Source organism: Talpa europaea (assembly GCF_964194135.1).
Source record: "Talpa europaea genome assembly, chromosome: 1".
Classification (NCBI taxonomy): Eukaryota; Metazoa; Chordata; class Mammalia; order Eulipotyphla; family Talpidae; genus Talpa; species Talpa europaea.
In genome coordinates this window covers 832,760-850,955 of record NC_140073.1, presented here as the reverse complement: position 1 = coordinate 850,955, position 18,196 = coordinate 832,760, and the positions used below count along the sequence as shown (strand labels likewise).

The 18,196-nt window shown below is 68.2% G+C and overlaps 1 protein-coding gene across 1 annotated transcript; it reads left to right on the top strand.

Annotated features, from left to right (window-relative positions):
- Nucleotides 1-13,481: 13,481 nt before the first annotated feature.
- IGF2 (insulin like growth factor 2) lies at nucleotides 13,482-17,613 on the top strand (the record flags this gene model as incomplete). Its single annotated transcript, XM_084249837.1, has 4 exons — nucleotides 13,482-13,638; nucleotides 14,519-14,667; nucleotides 14,742-14,971; nucleotides 17,268-17,613. The coding sequence occupies 4 exons, from the start codon at nucleotides 13,482-13,484 to the stop codon at nucleotides 17,611-17,613; spliced, it is 882 nt and encodes a 293-aa protein (XP_084105963.1).
- Between the last annotated feature and the right edge of the window lie 583 nt (nucleotides 17,614-18,196).

The following is an 18,196-nucleotide window of genomic DNA, read 5'->3' as shown; positions in this document are numbered from 1 at the left end:
ATCCTCCTCATATGGGATGGTGTGGTTCTGGGGCAACTGCATCCTGTTTAGGACACCCCTTCATATCTGAGTCCCCCTCAAGTCTGACCCTGTCCCACTGAAAGCCTTGCTCTCCCCACCAGAAGCCCTATCCCTCAAGCTAAGGAAGGGAGTTCAGGTAAGGGCTTGGCAGACAAAGGGAGAGGGGAGAGTCTAGCCCCAACAGACTGTCTGGCTAGGTTAGGTAACAGCAGAGTGCAGGTGGGTGGGGACCGGTGGCCTTCTGGGGTACACAAATTTGCCTCTTACTGTGTCTTCACTCTGCCTCCTCTCTCTGCAGGCTCAGGGAAGAGGGCTAAACTTCCACTGAGATTTGGTTCAGTCAGCCCATACTTCTATCTGGACCCCACCCCCAGTTGCTGGCACTCTGAGCCTGTACATTCATTGGAATTTCAGCCAGTCTCAAAAGCCTGTGAACCCCAACCATCCACCCTAGAATGCCTTTGATCAGGACACTGAAGGCTGCTGTCTGCTGAAAGCCACTTGCAGCCCCACACACATAGTGGAGGGGTCATATCAGATGTGAGTGGTGAGGGGAGGGTGCTCCCAGAGAAGTTCCCTGTCCTTGGAAGAAGGGGAGACATGGCCACACTGTGCTGCAATTACACTGGGAGCAACGGGAAAAAAAAATTTTCAACCACCAGTGAACCTGGCTTCTTTTCTTTTATGCCCCGCCCCCATTTTACCCGTGGCACGCCCACCAGCGCGCCAGGGTGTCAAGTGACAGCCAAGTGTCACTCTAGTGGTGAAGCCCTGCCCACTCTCCACCCCCTCCGCATGTCCCACCTCCTAGCTGGCCAGGAGCACTTCCGGCTTATGCCCACGCCCACATGCACGCCCTTCTGCCGGTTCAGGGGTGGGCCAAGTCTCCACCCCCTCATGCAGCGTGCCCTTGTGTGGGAAGGTGCCACAGCAGCTGCCCCAGCACCACCGAGTTGGCGCAGAGATACCCAAATTTGGAGGGGCTCGGGGACAGGCGCGGAGGGGACGAGGAGGTGAGGGGGCAAAGCTAATTCCAGTTGGCATTTGAGCAGGTGCCGGGTTCAGGGGCAGAGAGGCTCTCCTGCTTGTCAGGGCCATTATCATGCACACTCTAAAAGTGCCCTTTATTGTCTCTTCAGCCTCAGCCTCGTCCCCCTCCGCCTCCTCCCCGTCGTCCACCCGGCTGGAGGGTCTGGGCACCACAGCCAGAACACCCCCTGCTTTGGCGGCGACTGCTAATATTGGCCCGGCCAGCGGATCATCGACCGGGCAGCTTCAGCAGAGAAGCCTGGGCACCAGTGACTCCCCAGTCCTCTTTATCCACCGCCCAGGCACTTCGGGGACAACGCAGCGACTAGAGTACAGGTAACTGGGCGTCCCGGCCCTTGTGCTGTATTCACTGAGTGTGTGAGAAAAGCTGTGTTCTGAGTTTTCAGGCACAGCTGGGCTGGGGGCTTGAGGCAGCTAACAAGGTCCGGATTTCTGCCAGCGGGGAAAATCTTCTGCCGCCGGAGGCCCAGGCAAGCTTTCTAAAAGTGGCCTCAACTTGGAAAGGGACAGGAGAGACAGGTGGGAAGGGGATTCTATAACTCCCTGTGCCCAGAGTCACAGAGGCTTTTGTGGAGAAAATAGATTTTCCTTCACTAATCCGCCTGGCAAAGTGGGAAGGGCGGGGTGGAGGGGAGGGCTGCTTTATTCAGCAGGAGTTCGCAGCTGTTTTTGCAAATGTCAAAGACAGGGTTTTTCTGTGTGAGAAGTTTTTCCTCTTGCTACACCCCCCCCCCTCCAATCCCAACCAAAGACAAACAGGAGACTGTGCAGAGGGGCCAGTGGCCCGATTTTGGAGCAGTTTTTTTTTTTTTTTATACCATTTTAAAAGTAAAGTTTCCCTCTCTTCCCACTCCCTCCACCTTCCGACCACCATCAAAGAATTCCACTGAAATGAGAGGTGAGGAATATGGTGAAAGGGCAAAGGCCCTGAATTTAAAAGCAACACTTCTCTTCCTGTGGTGTGCCTGGCTCCCCGTGTGTCCCACCTTGCCTCTCCTGGTGGAGGATCGGGGGGCAAAGGCAGTTTTTCTATTTTCCCCTCCAAGACCTGAGGTACCAGACTCCTCTGCCCACCCAGTGTAGCTTGGGGGAAGGGATTTATTTCCCCAGAGAAGCCCAGACCATCCCTTTTCCCCTTCTCAGTGCAGAGCTATGCCCTTTGGTCTGTGCCTGGCCCCCTTCTTTCTTCCATCAGAGGTGGGAATGTTAGGGAGAGGGCTTTGCATTTCGTGTCATGATTTCCCAAGGCAGGCTGTTGGTATGCAGCCACCACCCCACCCCTATCCCCAGCCCCAGTCAGGAGGGGACGTCCATCTGACAGAAGGTCCTCTGCCTCTCAGGGCACATTTCAGGTTCAGCTGCTGGCGACTGTGGGCCATGCCCTTCTTCCCTTGTACTTTGGAAAGAGGAGTTAGGCAGCCAATAGGGATAAGAAGGAGCCACCACCCAAGTCCCTCCAACAAGGACACCCAAAGACTCCCCACCGACACAATGGGAAGGGGAGGGACCAGGGCTCTGACTTAGGGGGTGTTGTTTTAAAAGAGACCATCTTCAGAACACTTTTATGCTTGTCCCCAGGGGTCGAAGAGTCACCCCAGGGCTGGTGGTTACCGGACCCCAGTCTCAGGACCCTCAGCCACCTGCCCAGCCTGCCCCCAGTCCCCAGCCCCAGCCCGGGGCCCAGCCAGAGGAGCAGCAGGTCAGCGACGCCCCAGACCCCGGCCTCCAGGTGAGCTGCTGTGGCCTGTGGCCCAGGAGAGCCCCACGCACTCAGAACTGAGAAAGCAACCAGTGCCACTCCCACTGAGGTGAGTGTCGCCGGGACCCCAGGCAGGACAGAGGCGTCCTTGGCCAGCTCTCCAGTGCCAGGCTTTGAGTTTCTTTGGTTCCTTGGAGGCCCTGGTTTTAGTCCCCATCCTCCCTTTCACAAGGAGCCAGGCTCCCAGGGGCTGGGGTCTAATTCAGAGTCACACGGTTGGGATCTGGGGTGCAGCTGGTTGGTGGTTCCAGGTGCCTCTATTGCTGGGCGCCTCGGGTATAGGGAGGGCAGACCCGCTACAGTCTGGGTGGCTTCTTGCGTCCTCCAAGGGGAGTTCCTGTAGGGTCAATAGAGGGTAGGGGCATTGGCCAGGGGAGAAAGCAGGGGGTCCAGGTGAGGACAGAGTTGGAGGGAGGAGGAAGGAAAGGGTGGAAAAGAAGGAAAACTCGTAAGTTGGGGAGGAATCAGGAGACCACACGCAGCCCGGGCTCTGCTGAGCTGCCTGGCCCAGCCCACCCCACCCTGGGCTGCTGCTGGGCTGTGGGCCTTACCCCGGTGACCGTCCTGTGTGTCCCCACTGTCCAAGCAGGTGACAGCGGTAGCCTGCTGGTAGTCCAGAACGAGTGAGGCTTCCCAGCTCAGTGTCCTGGTTCCCCTGCGAAGGCCAGCAGGCTTTCCAGTGTACATGGGGTGGGGGCAGTGAGAAGGGCTCCCCAGCAGAGCAGCCTCCCACTGCTGGAGCAAACTCGTGGAGGCGGCAGGCGGATGATTGGTGCCGGCGGGCGCAGGCTAAGTGGCCCTGAGGGGCCTTGCACGGGTGTTCTGAGGCACGATGGGTGGGGTGGGCCTGTGTCCTTGAGCCTGACCTGCAAGCCACAGAGGCACTTCTCAGGGCCAGGTCTAGCAGATGCCCCCTCCTGGCCAGAGCGCCCGCCTGAGAAGCTGAGAGCTCTTGCAAAGGCGTTTTCAGTTCAGACACGAAACAAAACGCGACAGTAATCCCCCGGCGAGCCTCAGCCCCCTCCCCGGAGGTCCTTCCCTGCACCCCCATCCCCACCAGACACTGTACCTACTTTCTGCTTCGTTGGCTTGTGCTGTAGGGTCCTGGGGCTCCAGCCGGGGCCATTGTGGAGCAGTGCGAGCCTCCCCGAGCAGAGCTCACGGTCAGGCCTTGTGCCCTGCAGGGGGGGGGGGTGAGGGAGGGGCACTCAGGGGACCCTCAAAGAAGGAGTCAGGTTTGTAAAACCTTGGGCTTGGTCCCAGGGAGGGGGGAGCGGCCAGCTCAGAGTCAGAGGAGGAAACTGGAAGGAGAAAGGCCGGCGTGCAGGGGGCTGGAGAGAGGGGAGCTGCAGGCCTGGACCCTAGATCCAGGGTGAGTCTGAGTCTTTAGGGGGGCAGGTTATTCTCTCTGGATGTGGGGTTTCCATCCGGAGGCCAAGCCAGTGCTGTGCCTTGCGGTCAGGGGTGGAGGGAGCTGGGGCGTGGGCTTGGGTTGCTGCCAGGCTGCCCCAGGCAGGAGACCCAGGTCCCAGGATAGTCTTGGTGGCTGGTGGGTCCCTTCCTACCTGGGGGGCCCAGAAATTGAGAAAAAGCCAGGGTGCTGGTCCTGGTTGGGGGCCGCCCGCACCCTTTTTGAACCCCAGGGTGACCCAGACCTGCCCCCACCAGGCCTGCCTCAGGCGTCACTATTGCCTAAATAAGGCAAGGGCTCAGCGGGCAGCCCTGGGGGCACAGCAGGTGTGTCCCCGCCCCCCCCCCCAGCCTCGGCCCAGTGCCCCGCAGCCCCTCCTCCGCCCTCCTACCTCAGGCCCCAGGCGCTCCAAGCTCTGGGCAGGGCTTCTCCAGGAAGGGCGCTGTGTCGGGCAGACAATGGAGAGGCCGCCCCCCAAAGGTGCTGGTGTGATAGCCCCCAGAAATCCCCAGCAGAGGCCAGCCCACACTGAGCCAAGCTCTACTCGGGTGCCCGCAGCAGAGGGGGGGGCCCAGAGAAGGGGGGCTGCCTGCGGGGACGGCCTGCTCTGCGCTCCAGGGACCCGGCACCCACAGACAGGCGCCTCGTAAATGCTCTCACCCACCCCCACTACAAGCTGCCAGGAAAGGGGGCGCCCTCAGGCCCAGGCCCCAAGCCCCATGCTGCAGCGGCTGCCCCCTGGGCACCAAGTGGCGGGCTGGGCGCTGGCTGGGGAAGGGGAGGGCAGCACGGGGGAGGGGAGGGCGGCGCTGGGGGGAGACGCCAGATGTTCCTGGAATGGGAGGGGTGATGGATGTGGGCTGGAATTTGGAGGGGACATTCCCCACGTGCCTCGGGCTCTGGTGGAAAATGGACCTTCTTCCCTGGGGGGGGGGGTTCGTGCCAAGCCCGGCAAGGGCAGCCTCAGCCCTGCAGCCCCACACCTGCCCGGGCCTTAACCCCTGCCTGGCCGGTGCCGGCCGGGCGGGCCGGGCCCTCTGGGAGGCGAGGGTGGGGGCAAATCCTGCTCCCCGCACCGTCCTGGGCCCCGCCCCGCCGCTGCCGCCCAGCACCCCCTCTCCGGTGACCCCTCGATTTCCCTAAAGTGAACCCCAGGGTGACTCCCATCCCCAGCACTTCCCGCAAGGGGGTGACCGTGGGCAGCGCAGCGCCGGAGGCTCAGTGCCTGCCTTCTGCGCCTGCGGGGGAATCTGAGAAAACGAAAGGGGACCCCGCATTCCCAGGGCGCTGTCCCCCACTTGCCTCCGCTCCCCGGCTGGCTCCCTTCCTTCCCCACTCCCTCCTCTCCTGCGTTACCGAAGCAAAATCGGGCTGTGGGCCCTTTGGGGGCCGCGGGGCGCCGGGGCTGCGGGGCGGCCGGGGGGTGCTCCGGGCCCCCAAGCCCAGCCAGGGACAAGCCTGCCCGAGGCGGCAGCTCGGCCGCGGCTTCGCCTAGGCTCGCGGCGCGGGAGCACGTGGGGCGCGGGCGCGGCGGGGTGCCCGCGGGGCTCCTCGGAGACCGCCCGACGCCCAGGGGAGCCCGCACCACCGAGCGCGCCGCCCCACGCGCCTCTGGGGTTTCCCCTCCGCCCTGCGCGCTGGGGCCAGAGGCGCCTGCGGCTGCGAGAAGGCAAAAGAGAGGGAAGCGCGATTACATTCCACCGCGCGCGCGCGCGCCCTGGGGAGCCCCCGGGAGCCCCCCGCTACCTGCACGCCCCGGGGAGGGCGCCGCGGCTCCGCGCCTCAGACTCGGGGGTCTCCCGCGGCCTCCCCGCCCGCCCGCGCGCGGCCCCGGGGCTCGGCCTCCAACGGGGCCCTCCACTCCCAGCGCCCCCCACCCCTACCGAGCGCTTCCCTGCGCCCCCGGAACGCGGCCGCGACATTTCTGGGCCCTCCAAAAGCAAGCTTTGCTCTCTGGGCCGCCAACGCTCCGGTGGTGGCTTTTCTGGGACATTCGTTCCAGAGACCTCATGCTCAGCAAGCCCCTAGGGCTCCCCCAGAGAGGAGCCAGCTGTGGGGGGTCCCCCCAGAGAGAAGCCGGGGTCTGGGCGAGTCCCTCGCTCAGGCTGGGCTTCCTGACCTTCAGGCAGGCTGGGGCACTGGCCATCCAGCCCCCTGCGCCTCAGCTTGCCTGGCTCCCCAGAGTACAGAGGATTTTTCTGGGGTACTCAGGCATCATGCTCAGGACAAATGGGTCCCCCCATAATGGTGGACATTGACGGCAGGGTCCCCCAAGCTACCGCCCCTGCTCTGACTCCCCACACTGCAGCCCTGTCCCTGGTTCTCCAAAGTTTGGGGCATTATCCTCTGAGTTCCACAAATTTATTGGCACCTATCTAGGTTCCCTAAATTTTGCACAAATAATTCCAGGTCCCCCCAATACACAGAGTAATCTCCCCAAGCCACAGCGCCTGCCGTGACTTGCCATCCCTCCCCCCAAATCGGGACACTTCACCCCAGCTGCCAAGCCCTTTTGGAAACCCTTAAGCTGTCTGCGCTCTGACTCCAAGTTCTTCCAAAGTGAGGGTGTGATTTCTGGTCCCCAAAACCTCACTGAGCAATTGTTTCTCTGGGCCACGTAGACACAGGGCATTCATTTCCGGTTTCTCCAAGCTTCCGGCCGCTCTCCAGGTTCCTTCAACTTTAGACACTGCCACCCAGGGCCCCCCCCACCCCAGAGCAATTAACCTGGATGCGCCCAGTTGGGATGGGGGCGTCCTGGTTTCTAAAACCACACAAGACCCCCCAGGTCTCTGGGTCCCACCACACACAAAGCAAACCCTCGCACCAAGCCGTGTCCTGCTACACCACCAGGCTTGGCCGGGCACCCCCAGCCGCCAACTTCCCCGAGCATTTTCCTCTGCATCACAACAGTGTGAAGATTCCAAAGCCCCCGGGGCCCCACGAGCTGACTGACGAGAATTCAGGAAATTCAGACACTGACTTGAAATCTCGGGATGACACTGGACCCCGTGCCCAGTCCTCCCTCTGCCCCCCACCCCGTATTTGGACACACTGAGCTCCCTCCACCGTTGACCGCCCCGTCTCCCCCACCCCCAGCAATTCAGTGTCATCTGGGTCACAGAAATCTCGGGCATCAAAGCATCCAGGGCTGGTGACATTTCCCGGGTTCCCACGTCCTGCACAACCCCTGCTCCCCAGACTCAGCCTGGCTCCCCAGGGCCTGCCCACGTAGGAGCACTTCGCCTTTCTCCTAAAACCTCGCTCACGGCCCCCATCGCCCGAGGCCCCGAGCAGCTTCCCTAGCTCCCCAGGCTCAAAACTTACTTTCCTGGGGCCTCCGAGCCGAGGTGCTGCGTCCCAGATCCACGGCAAACTGAGGGTTTTCTTCCTCCAACAAGAACTGAATTTCTTTAGCGCCTTGATTTATGGGTCTCGGACTTGAGAACTTCTGCCCTGAGTTCCCCTAAATTTAATCAACTTTCCATGGGTGCCCCCAAATGAAAATGTTGAAGGACGGAAAAATACTGCAGGATCCCGGAACCCTCAGGAATCACCGGCCTGTGTCTTACAAGCTCCCGCTCAGCCAGCCAGGGCCCCCGAAATTCAGACACTGACCTCCACCGGGCAATTTCCACCGATCCCCAACACTTGGGCTGTTTTATAAGGGTTCACCAAATGCAGACAGCGCCCAGCCAAATGCTAGGATTTTTTTTTTTCTTGTCCACCCAATATACACTAAGGAAATCAATTTTTAAAAATTAAAATGTAAGTAGACTTTGCTTTTCTGCCTTCCTCAGATGTACAGATCGCGCACCCCAGGTTCCCCAAATTTAGACCCAGGATCTAGAGTCTCGAAAGGTGATGGAGAGTTGCCTGGAAGTCAGTTGGGGAGGTCACTTTTCTGGGGTGCTGCATTCCCTCAGCTCCACTTTCCTCACGCACTGAGAGTTGCCTCGGCCCCCCGAGTGTGTCCTTATTTTTCTCCCCTCGCCTTTACACAATGTGCCACTTTAGCCCCCCCAATTTCATGGAGAACCTTTTCCTTGAGTCACCCCCAAACCCACCTCCCATGAGTTGGACTGGAATGCCCCCATGTGAGACAGACCCCACGTCCCCTAATTGCACGAAGCAATTTCCCCTGGTCCCCCAAACTTGGTCTCTTTTTCGTCCCCAGCCTAGCCGTGGGTCAGTGCACCGCCTCAGGGGCGCGCTGCTTCGGGACACACTCTCCAGCCCCCTAAATCAGCCGGCGCCCCACGCGCCCTCCCGCAAGCCGCCATTGTTCCCAGCGCCTCCGCGCCCACGCGCTCTCCCTGTCGCCGCCGAGGCCCCCCAGCTCCTCGGACTTTGGGGATTTCTCTGCGCTCCCGGGGCACGGTGGGCCGCAGCCTGTCCGCCGGGCCGCGCTCCTCCCGCCTCCAGGAGGACGGCCGGGCATTGCCCCCGCTCTCCCCCAAATTTGGGCATTGTCCCCGGGTCTTCCAACGGGCTGGGCGTTGCCCGGGACACCGGGGACGGCCCCCGGGGTCTCGCTCACCTTCTGCAACGTCTGTCGCCGCCGCAGCGCGCTCCCTCCCGACCGCGGCTCCTCGTGCGCCCGGGGGCCTCCAGCCCGCGCCCCGCGCCCCGCGCCCCGCGCCCCGGCCCGCGCCCGCACCCGCCTCGGCCGGCCGGGAGCCCAGGGGCGCTGGCGGGGCCGGGCGCTCCTCGGCGCGGCTCTCTCGCCCGCTCTCCGCGGGGGCTCCGCGGGGGCAGCGTCCGCGCGGCCCGAAGCGGGGCGGGGGGCGCTGGGCCGGCGGGGGGCCGCGGAGAGGCGCACCCCGCTCGGGCGCCGGCGGCGGGCTCCGGGGCGCCGGCGGGCTCCCGGGCGGCGGCGCGGGGCGCGGGGCGCGGGCCGATGGCGGCGCCCGGGCGGGCGGGCGGGCGGGCGGGCGCGGGTTTCCGCCGCCGGCCGCTGCCCCTCCGAGAGCGCGGGCGGCCGGGCCGCGGGGCGGGGCGGGGCGCGGGGCGCGTGCGGGGTTTCCACTCCGAGAAGACCGCGGCCCGCGCGCCCGAGGAGAGGGTCCCCCGCCCCCCAAGCGGCCGCGGCGCCGGCGGCCGAGTCCGAGTCTACGCGAGCCCAAGCACTGAGGACGGGCCCCACGATCCGGATTTTCCGGGTGGGCCCCAAAGGCGAGCTGCTTAGACGCACCCCGGGGCCGCGCCGTGCGGCCGGGGTTCGGGCGCCGCTGCCCGCTCGCCTGCGCTCCCCGCGGGCGCCCCCCACCCAGCCCGCCGCCCCCCGCCCGCCCGCGGCCCTTCCCGAGCGCCGCACCTGGCGGCCTCCGCCGCGGCTCCGGCCACCGGCGGCACCCGGGGGCGCTCGGGCTCCGGCGGAGGCTGCAGGGGCTGCGCCTGCACGGACAGGTGACGGCCGCGCGCCTCGCCGGAGCCCGGGGACTTCCTGGCGCCCCCGGACCTCCCGGCGGGGTGTGGGGACCCCCCGACCCGCGCAGAGCCACCTGCCCAGCACCCCGACGGGGGGCCCTGGTCGCAGAGTCCCTTGGTGGGACTCGGGACCCCACCGTAGCTAGGGCCTGGGACGCCGCCCACCCCGCTCCCCGGCGCCCCGGCGCAGGGACCCCCAGGACCCGAGAGGGGGCCCCCAAAACTTTAGAACAGCCATTGGGACTTCTTTTGCGCGCTCCCGCTCCCTGCCCCCAATCCCGTCGCGCCCCGCGCACCCCACGGGCCCCCTCCGATCGCCGCCCCCCCCCGCGGGCCCCCCAAGCTCGCGCCCCCTCCCCTTGGCTCCTGTTGCCGGGGCGGTCCCGGGGCGGGGCGAGGGCCCCGCGGGCGCCCATTGGCGCGGGCGGGCGGCCAGCGGGGCCCGCGCGGGCGCCGAGCCGCGGGGTGGCGCGGCTATAAGAGCCGGGCGTCGGCGCCCGCAGCTCGCCTGCTCTCCGGCGGAGCTGCGTGAGGCCAGGCCGGCCCCGGCCCCCCCTTCCGGCCGCCCCCGCCTCCTGGCCCACGCCCGCCCGCGCTCGGCCCGCCAGCGCCTCCACCCGGGCTGGCGGCCCCACGCCGACGCCGTCCTCTGCTGCTGCCTCCCGTCTGGGCGCCGTCGGCGGGGCCGCGCTCCGCCGCGCCTGCGGACCCCAGCCGCCTCCTCCGTCTACCTCAGCGCCCGCCCCGCTTCGCCCGAGGAGGCGGTCCCCCCGCAGGCAGTCCGGCTCGCAGGCCGCCGGCGTTGTCACCCCCCGCGCCCCCCAGCCCTCCCCCGCGGGCGCGCCGCCCGCCGCGCCCCTCCTCGCTGCGCGCCCCCTCCCCGGCCCGGGCTCGCGACGGCCGAGGGCTCCGTCGGCCCTAACCGAGCAGGGTGCCCGCGCCGGCCGCCTCCGCCCCGCCCCGCCGCTGCGCTCCGCCCCGCCCCGACGTCGCGCCCTGCCCGCTTCTCGCGCGCCCCGCGCCCTTCCCCGCGCCCTCGCCGCGGCTCCCTCCCGCGCGCCCGCCCGCCGCGGCCCCCGCCCCACGCCCCCGGCGCGCGACCCGGGGACCTCGCACGCTTGCGGCCCCGCTGCCCCCGCCGCGAGCCGCTCCCGGCCGCGGCCGCCCCCCGCTCCCCTCGGCCCCGCTGCCCCGCTCGCCGCCGCGTCCTTCGTACAACAGCTGACCTCATTTCCCGACACCCTTTCCCCCCTAAAAGTACAACATCTGGCCCGCCCCGGCCCCGCAGACAGCCCGTCCTCCCTAAACAGTCAGAAGAGTCCCCCCCAAAAAACAAGCCATCCCCCCGTTCTGCGCCGTCGCACGATCGGCCCCCGCGACGGGCAGAGCGGCGCTGGCAGAGGAGTGTCCGGCAGGAGGGCCCACGCCCGCTGTTCGGTTTGCGACATGCAGCAGGGAGGTGGGCGCAGCTGTGCTGGCTTCCAGGTAAGCGGGCAGGGGGCGCGCCCCGCCGGGTGGGGTGGGGGTGTCTTGGGCGCGAGGGGTGTCTGTGGGCGCGAGCGCGCGAGGGCCGGGGGTTTGGGGGCGCGCGGGCGCGAGTGCCGTCTGCAGAGGCGACTTCCTGGTCCGCGGGGCGCAGGGGGTGCTGCCGGGAGCCTGCGATCTGCGCGCCCTCACCTCCTCCTGCCCGGGCTGGGGGCGGGGTGCTGCCCCAGGGTGCTGGGTGGCGAGGGGGGCCCTCAGAAACCCACCGTGGTATGTTGGCCTCGCGCCAGCAGGAGCAGGACGGAGGAGAGGGGGTGGGCGGGGCCGGAGAGCGCGAGGGGGGGCGGTTGGCAGAGTCCTGCCACATGCCACAGTGGCAGGGGCGCCCCCAAGCTCCCTTTCCCGGTCCCCAGCACTTTCCGCAAGAAATCTGGGGAGAGGGGCCGCCGGGAGCTTCGGGAGGGCTGGAATGTGCAGCCAGGAGGGCACTGCCCCTTCCCCGTGGGCAGACGGCGTTTCTGCACGGGGTGGGAGCAGGCCCCTCCCCCCGCCCCTCACCCTGTGCCTAGATGGACGGGGTGGGGGTGCAGGAGGAGGCCCCCCTCGCGGCACTTTGCTAGAGGACGGTCCGGGCTGGTGGTTGGGGGCGGCAGGAGAGCAGGGGCTGGCTGGAAGGAGGGAGGGGGCGGGAGCAGAGGGGCAGGGGAGTGGTCAGCGGGGAGGGGTGGGGGTAGGGTGGAGCTCGGGCGGGGAGGAGCCGGCTCAGACATAAAAGCAGAGGCACTGACCAGCCAGCGACTGGACATTAGCTTCTCCCGTGAGCGGCCTTCCAGCCTCCTCCTCTCCTCTCCAGTCCAGCCGGCCTCCTGTCCAGCCACAGGTAACCCGCGGCACGCGGGCCCTGCGCCCTCCGGCTCAGCCTGCCCGGCTGCTGGTGGCCTGGGGCCTCAGCCCCTCCGGAGGGACCGCTGCCCGCTGCCTCTCCACAGCCCGCCCCCCCTCGCCTCTGCGCCCTCACCCCGGCCCCTGCCCTGGCCGCTCCTCACCTGGCGCGCACCTCTGCGTGCTCTGGGCTGGCCTGCCCCGCCGCGGCCCGAGCCCCGGTCCCCACGCGGGTGGCCGGCTCGCGGGCCGATGGGGCTGCTGCTCGGCCTTGCTGAGTGCCGGGCCGGCCAAGTTTGTTCTTAGAGTGTGGAACGGGATGGCGTGGGGGCGGGGAGCTGCGGGTCCGGCCGGGCAGGAGGCAGCGAGGAGGGGCATTTTAGAGCCTGCCCCGCCTGGCCACTGTGCCCCGCCGGCAGCAGCAAGCGTCCTCTCGCCCCGCTGTCCGGTCCCAGGCCCCGCAGCAGCCCCGCGGCGCCGGCCGGCCTCAGGCGGAGAGGGGCGCCCAGGGGTGTGGAGCCCGGCAGGCCGTCCGGGCAGCCCCCCAGGCCCGGCTCAGGTGGCATCCCAGCCCCTGGGGCTCACAGGCCGGGCTCTGCTGTCCCTCCAGAGACGGCTGGTACCTGGGCTGCCTGGGGGGGGGGGCACCCCCTCTGGAGGGGGCAGGGCAGCCTGCCAGGGCTGGGGGAAGCTGAGCCCCCCCCCCCAGAGCCCCGCCGCCACAGGGACTGCTGAGCCCTCGCGGGCCTGCGGCCACGTGGCCCCTGCCAGGGGGTGTGTCCGAGCGGCCTCTCCCTCCAGGTCAGGGTCCCAGGCCTGGTGTCCAGCGCCCGGGCGACCTGACCTGTCCCCCCAGTGCCCAGGGCGGGGTCCGGTGGCTGGAGAGACTCTGCTGCCCGGGCCCTGCATGCGGGTCAGGCCCAGGGGACTTGGGTGTCACTGAGTGTGTTGGGCCCCCCGGGCCCACGGGCGTTGGACTGGGCGGGTCCAGAGAGCGAGGCCCCTGGGGTGTGGGGGGGCTCCCAGGGCACTAACCACTGGCCCCGGCGCTGTTTCTGCTCAGCCACAGACTGGGGGGCGGGAAAGGCAGCGGGTGGGGGAGCTGCGTGGGCAGCAGGAACTCCTGCTGCTTGGGGGGGTGCGGGGGGCAGGCCCTCCTGGCCCCCCTGCTCGGCTGGGCGTGCGGGGGAGGGGGCTGCTCATCTGGAGGCTGGAGCCTGGGTGGGGTCAGCTGCCATCGTGGCCGCGTGGGGGGAGTGAGGGGGGCCGCTGGCCCCGCCCATGATGTCTCGGGACCCAGGCCCGGGCCAGCGTCCTGGGCGCGGCTGAGCCCCGCACCCCACCTCTGCGGCCCCAGCCCCCACCGGGCTGCCCCTGGGACTGAGGACTGCAGACCCTCGAGGAAGGGCGCGGCCGCTCACCTCCCCTCTCCCGCAGATCCCGATGGGGACCCCGACGAGGAAGCTGGCGCTGGTGCTGCTCTCCTTCTTGGCCCTGGCCTCGTGCTGCTTTGCTGCTCGCCGCCCCAGCGAGACCCTGTGCGGCGGGGAGCTGGTGGACACCCTCCAGTTTGTCTGTGGCGACCGCGGCTTTTACTTCAGTAAGTAGCTGGGGCCGCGGCTCCCGCAGACGGGGGGCACGGCCTCAGGACAGGGGTGCAGGGAGGGGCGGGGCGGGCGCAGCCACCATCATGGACTTAAGATTCGGTGGACCTAAGGCCGACAGAAACCAGAGCAGGCCGCTGTGGGGGAGGGCGCTGCCCACCTGAGGCGCAGGACGAGAGACTTGCCCTGGGGACCTGGGGGGGCTCCACCTGGCTGTCCTGTCTGCCCTGGGGGGTGGGGGGGCTCAGTGGGAGGGGCCTCCCCCCAGGCCAGGCCTAGCTGGGCGCCCTGCCCAGGCCCACCTGTCCTCCCCACGGGCCTCAGGGTCCTCACTGGGAGAGGCCCAGCCCCCCAGGGCCGGGCTGGGGGCCGGTGTGGCCTGGGCATGTCAAGAGGGCCACGCCCAGCCCCGCCTCCCGCCTGTGAGGTGGGCACACACTCGGGCACACTCCTGCGCGCCATGCTTCTGGGGCTCCCCTTTCCCTCAGCTGCGCCCCCTCTCCTGCCTTGCTTGGGGGGCCCCGCTTGGTGGGAGGGCGGGAAGGGAGGGCCTCTCCTGCCGTTTGGGGGGCCCCGCGGGGCGCCTGGGGGCGGGGGGAGGGCGGGAGAAGGGAGGCGGGGTTTGTGCCGTCCTCACTCCTCTCCTCCCGTCTTCTCTCTGCCTCCGACTCGCCTGCCGCGGGGCTCGGGCGGGAGGCCGCCCTGGACGTCCAGGGGAGCTGGCCTGGGCTCCGCGGAGGGGGCGCCAGGGGCGGGCGGGGCGCGCGCCCTCCCCGCCGGGTCTCCCTCGGGCACCTGCCCGCACGCCGCGCCGCCCGCCCCCCGTCTGCGGTGCTGGCCACTGACCGCTGACCACTGACCGCTGACCACTTGCAGGCAGGCCAGCCGGCCGCGTGAGCCGCCGCAGCCGTGGCATCGTGGAGGAGTGTTGCTTCCGCAGCTGCGACCTGGCGCTCCTGGAGACCTACTGCGCCACCCCCGCCAAGTCCGAGAGGGACGTGTCGACCCCTCCGGCCGTGCTCCCGGTAAGCGCCGGCCGGGCAGCGGCGGGGGCGGCCCGGGGCGCCGCCGACCCTGACCCCGGCCGCTCCGCCCACAGGACGACTTCCCCAGATACCCCGTGGGCAAGTTCTTCCAGTATGAGGCCTGGAAGCAGTCGGCCCAGCGCCTCCGCAGGGGCCTGCCTGCGCTGCTGCGCGCCCGTCGTGGCCGCCTGCTCGCCCGGGAGCTGGACGCGCTCAGAGAGGCCCAGCGTCGCCGGCCCCTGACCGCCGCGCCCGCCCCGGAGCCCGCCCACGGGGCCGCCTCGCCCGAGGTGTCCCGCGATCAGTGAGCCAAAGTGACCGCTCGCGCTCCTCCGCCCCTCCCGCCGGGCCGCCCACCAGGCCCACCTCCGCCCTCCCGTGCCGCCCAGCGCCCCCCGCCCCGCCCGACCTCCCCGCGCCGGGCTACCGCCACCGGGCTGCAGACCGCACCGTCCACCGTGCGCCCATTGGCCTCGACCCAAATCGCCCCCAGACTGCAGCCCAAATCAGACCGCCCCTCGGAACTGATTGGCTTTTTAGAAACACCAGAAAAGCTAATTAGCCTCAAAAACACCGAAAAAGTAAGATCGATTGGCTGGAAACACCAAAACCGAATTGGCTTAACGACAATTGGCAAAATAAGATGATTTGGCGCCCCCCCTCCCTTCTCCGCAGGATCTCGGGTCAAATTGGCCTGGACTTGAGGCCCCAAACATCTAGGAGAAGGGCAGGACCCCAATTGGCAGGACACGCATCCCCGCCTCTCAGCCATCTCCCTCCCGGGCCCACGAGACCCGGCGGGGCGCGAAAACCCAGACACGTGCAGGTCTGATTGGCACAGGACCCGCACCCCAAAATCTTACATCTTCACCCCCCAAACAGCCACACACACCTGACACACACGCACCCACACACACACCACACACACACTCACATACACAACACACACGCACACACCACACACACACATCACACACACGCACCCACACACGCACTCACACACGCACCCACACACACATGCACCCACACACACACGCACCCACACACACACACACGCACCCACACACACACTCATCACACACGCACCCACACACACACGCACCCACACACACACTCACACACGCACCCACCCACACACTCATCACACACGCACCCACACACGCACCCATCCATGCACCCACACACACACACACACACACACGCATGAAAGCCACGGGTGTAGGACGAGACCGCGGAGCCCGCTCCGAGCTCCACCAAGTCCCTGTCCCACTCGAGGTCCCCCCGCCCAGTGCGCCCGCCACCCCTCCCCAGACAGGGAGGCCGCCCACCACCGCGCCCGCGAGGCCCGAGCGTGTCACCTGGAGATGGCTGAGAGGCCGGCGTGTCCTGCCCGGTAGCCCGCCCCCTAGGTGTGCCCCCACAGGAACATCGGGGTCCCCGAGCACACCCAGGGGTCATCTTTGCCAGCCTCCTGGGGCCCCTGCTCACAGCAGGGGCCCCAGGGGGCCGGCAGGGATGGTGGGGAGTGTGGGAAGTCTGGTGGTTGGAGGGGTGGGTGGGGGCATGGGCCGGGGGCCCTGGGCGGGACGTGCCAGCGAGGGTTGGATGGAGCCTCTGGGAGGAGAAGCTGAGGAGCCGCAGAGCCAAGAACATCATCAGACCCCAAATTCACGTCAATTGTTCTATCTCCCCTCTTTGATTCTCCTGGGGCATTTTTCCTTTTTTTTTTTTCCCTCCTAAGCTTTTTACGCGCTCATATACCAAATTAATGACCCCACCCCCTCACGGCAGCGCCGCGCGCCTGCCCACCCCCAATCAGACGTGTGCCTCTGTCCCTGTCGCTTGGGTCAGGTTGAGAGTGGAGCCCCCGGGGCTGTAGCCACAGCGCCCCCGGGGATGAGCGGGCATGGAGAGGGCCGCTGCCCGGCCTGGCCCCCGGACCAGTGGCTGGTCCCGGGGGTTCTGGGGGGCGGAGGGGGGCGCGGGCGGAGGCTCCCCAGGTGTCAGGAGGGTGCTCGGAGGCCACCAGGATGGGGCCCCCGGTGGCCGATGCCGCCGGGGGGGAAGGGTCACGCTGTGGAGCAGAGGGACCCCATCGGGCTGGAGCAGGTGGCCGCCTTCCGCACACTTGGGGGGTCCTCCCCCCGCCCCTCGGGAACAGCTTGTCCGCCCCTCGGCACCCAGCCTCGCCCCCAGAGCCTGGCTCTGGGGGCGGCTGGGTGAGGTCGGGGAGTTGGGGAGGCCAGGAAGTGTGAGCCCTCGAGCAGGGGAGCTGCCCTGACCAGCGCTGGGCCGCCGGGGCCCGAGGCCACGGTCCGGCAATGCCGGCTCAGCCACCCTCGCGGCGCCCAGGGCTGCGGCGGGACCCGGGCTGCGGGGAGGTTTACCTCACCCCCACTTGTGCCCCCGCGCAGCCCCCCGCACAGCAGCCCCTCGGGCAGTCGCGAGGCCCAGGCTTCCGGGCCCCAGCGGCAGGGCTGGCTTGACACTGGGGGGTGTCCACGCCAGCCCGCCCCACGAGCAGAGGGCCCCTCGGCAGACTCCTGGGGGAGTGAGCCATTCGGACCATTGGAAATGACCAAAGCCCAAATTGTCCCTAGATTGGCCGCGAGCCCAAAAGACCCCGCACCCCGAACTGTCCGCCTGCTCAGCCGGACGCCCTCCCCGCGGCGTTGGCTCCGGGGAGGCCCCGGGTCTGCCGACAACGTCCTCTGCCCCAGCAGCAGCTCCCTTGGGTCCCACCACCCGGACCCGGGCCCTGCCTGGCCTCCCGCGCCCTGGCTGTGGCCGCCCACCCGCCTCCTCCATGTGCCCCACGTCTTCATGGGACCCCCTCTTGGGTCCCCTGTGCCATCACCTGGAGACCCCCACGCGCCGAACGCCCTTGTCACCCGCTGCTGCCCAGCGCAGCGCCGTGTTCGCCTCAACGCAGCCCTAACGTGCTGAGTTCCTGGCAAGACCCCGGCTGGGGCTTGTCTCTAACCTTTATCGCTCGCAAACCCAATAAAGCATTCAAATTCACCTCGCTGTGTCCTCTGCTCTGTGCTGGGGTGCGGGGGTGGGTCTGGGCTCCTGGGGGGGCAGGCCCCGCACCCTCTGCCCTGTGCCCCTCGGCCTGCGCCCCGCGCAGCGCCCGCGGTAGAGAGACCGAGCCGGGGCCCGGCCATGAGACGCGAGGGCCCGTGGGGGCCGGGCGGGGAGGCTCCCCCGGGTCGGGCGCTGGCTCTCGCCGGGCCTGGGGACACGGCTGGGGACACGGCTGGGCCTCTGGCCTTGGCCTCCAGTAGCCCACGCAGACATGCCCTGCCGGGACGGGGGTCCCAGCGCCTGCCCTGGGGCCGCCCTTGTCCAGCCGCAGCCCTGACCTCCGGCCTCAGGGCCCTGCGTCTGTAACATTCCCATCCTGCCCCAGGCCTGGGCCAGCAGGGACCCCACTGTGGGGGCTGTGGGGCAGCCTTCCGCACGTGGGCCCCAGCCCGTGTGGGGGTACAGGTGTGGGGAGCCCTTGCACCCCAAGTCCGCTCCCCTG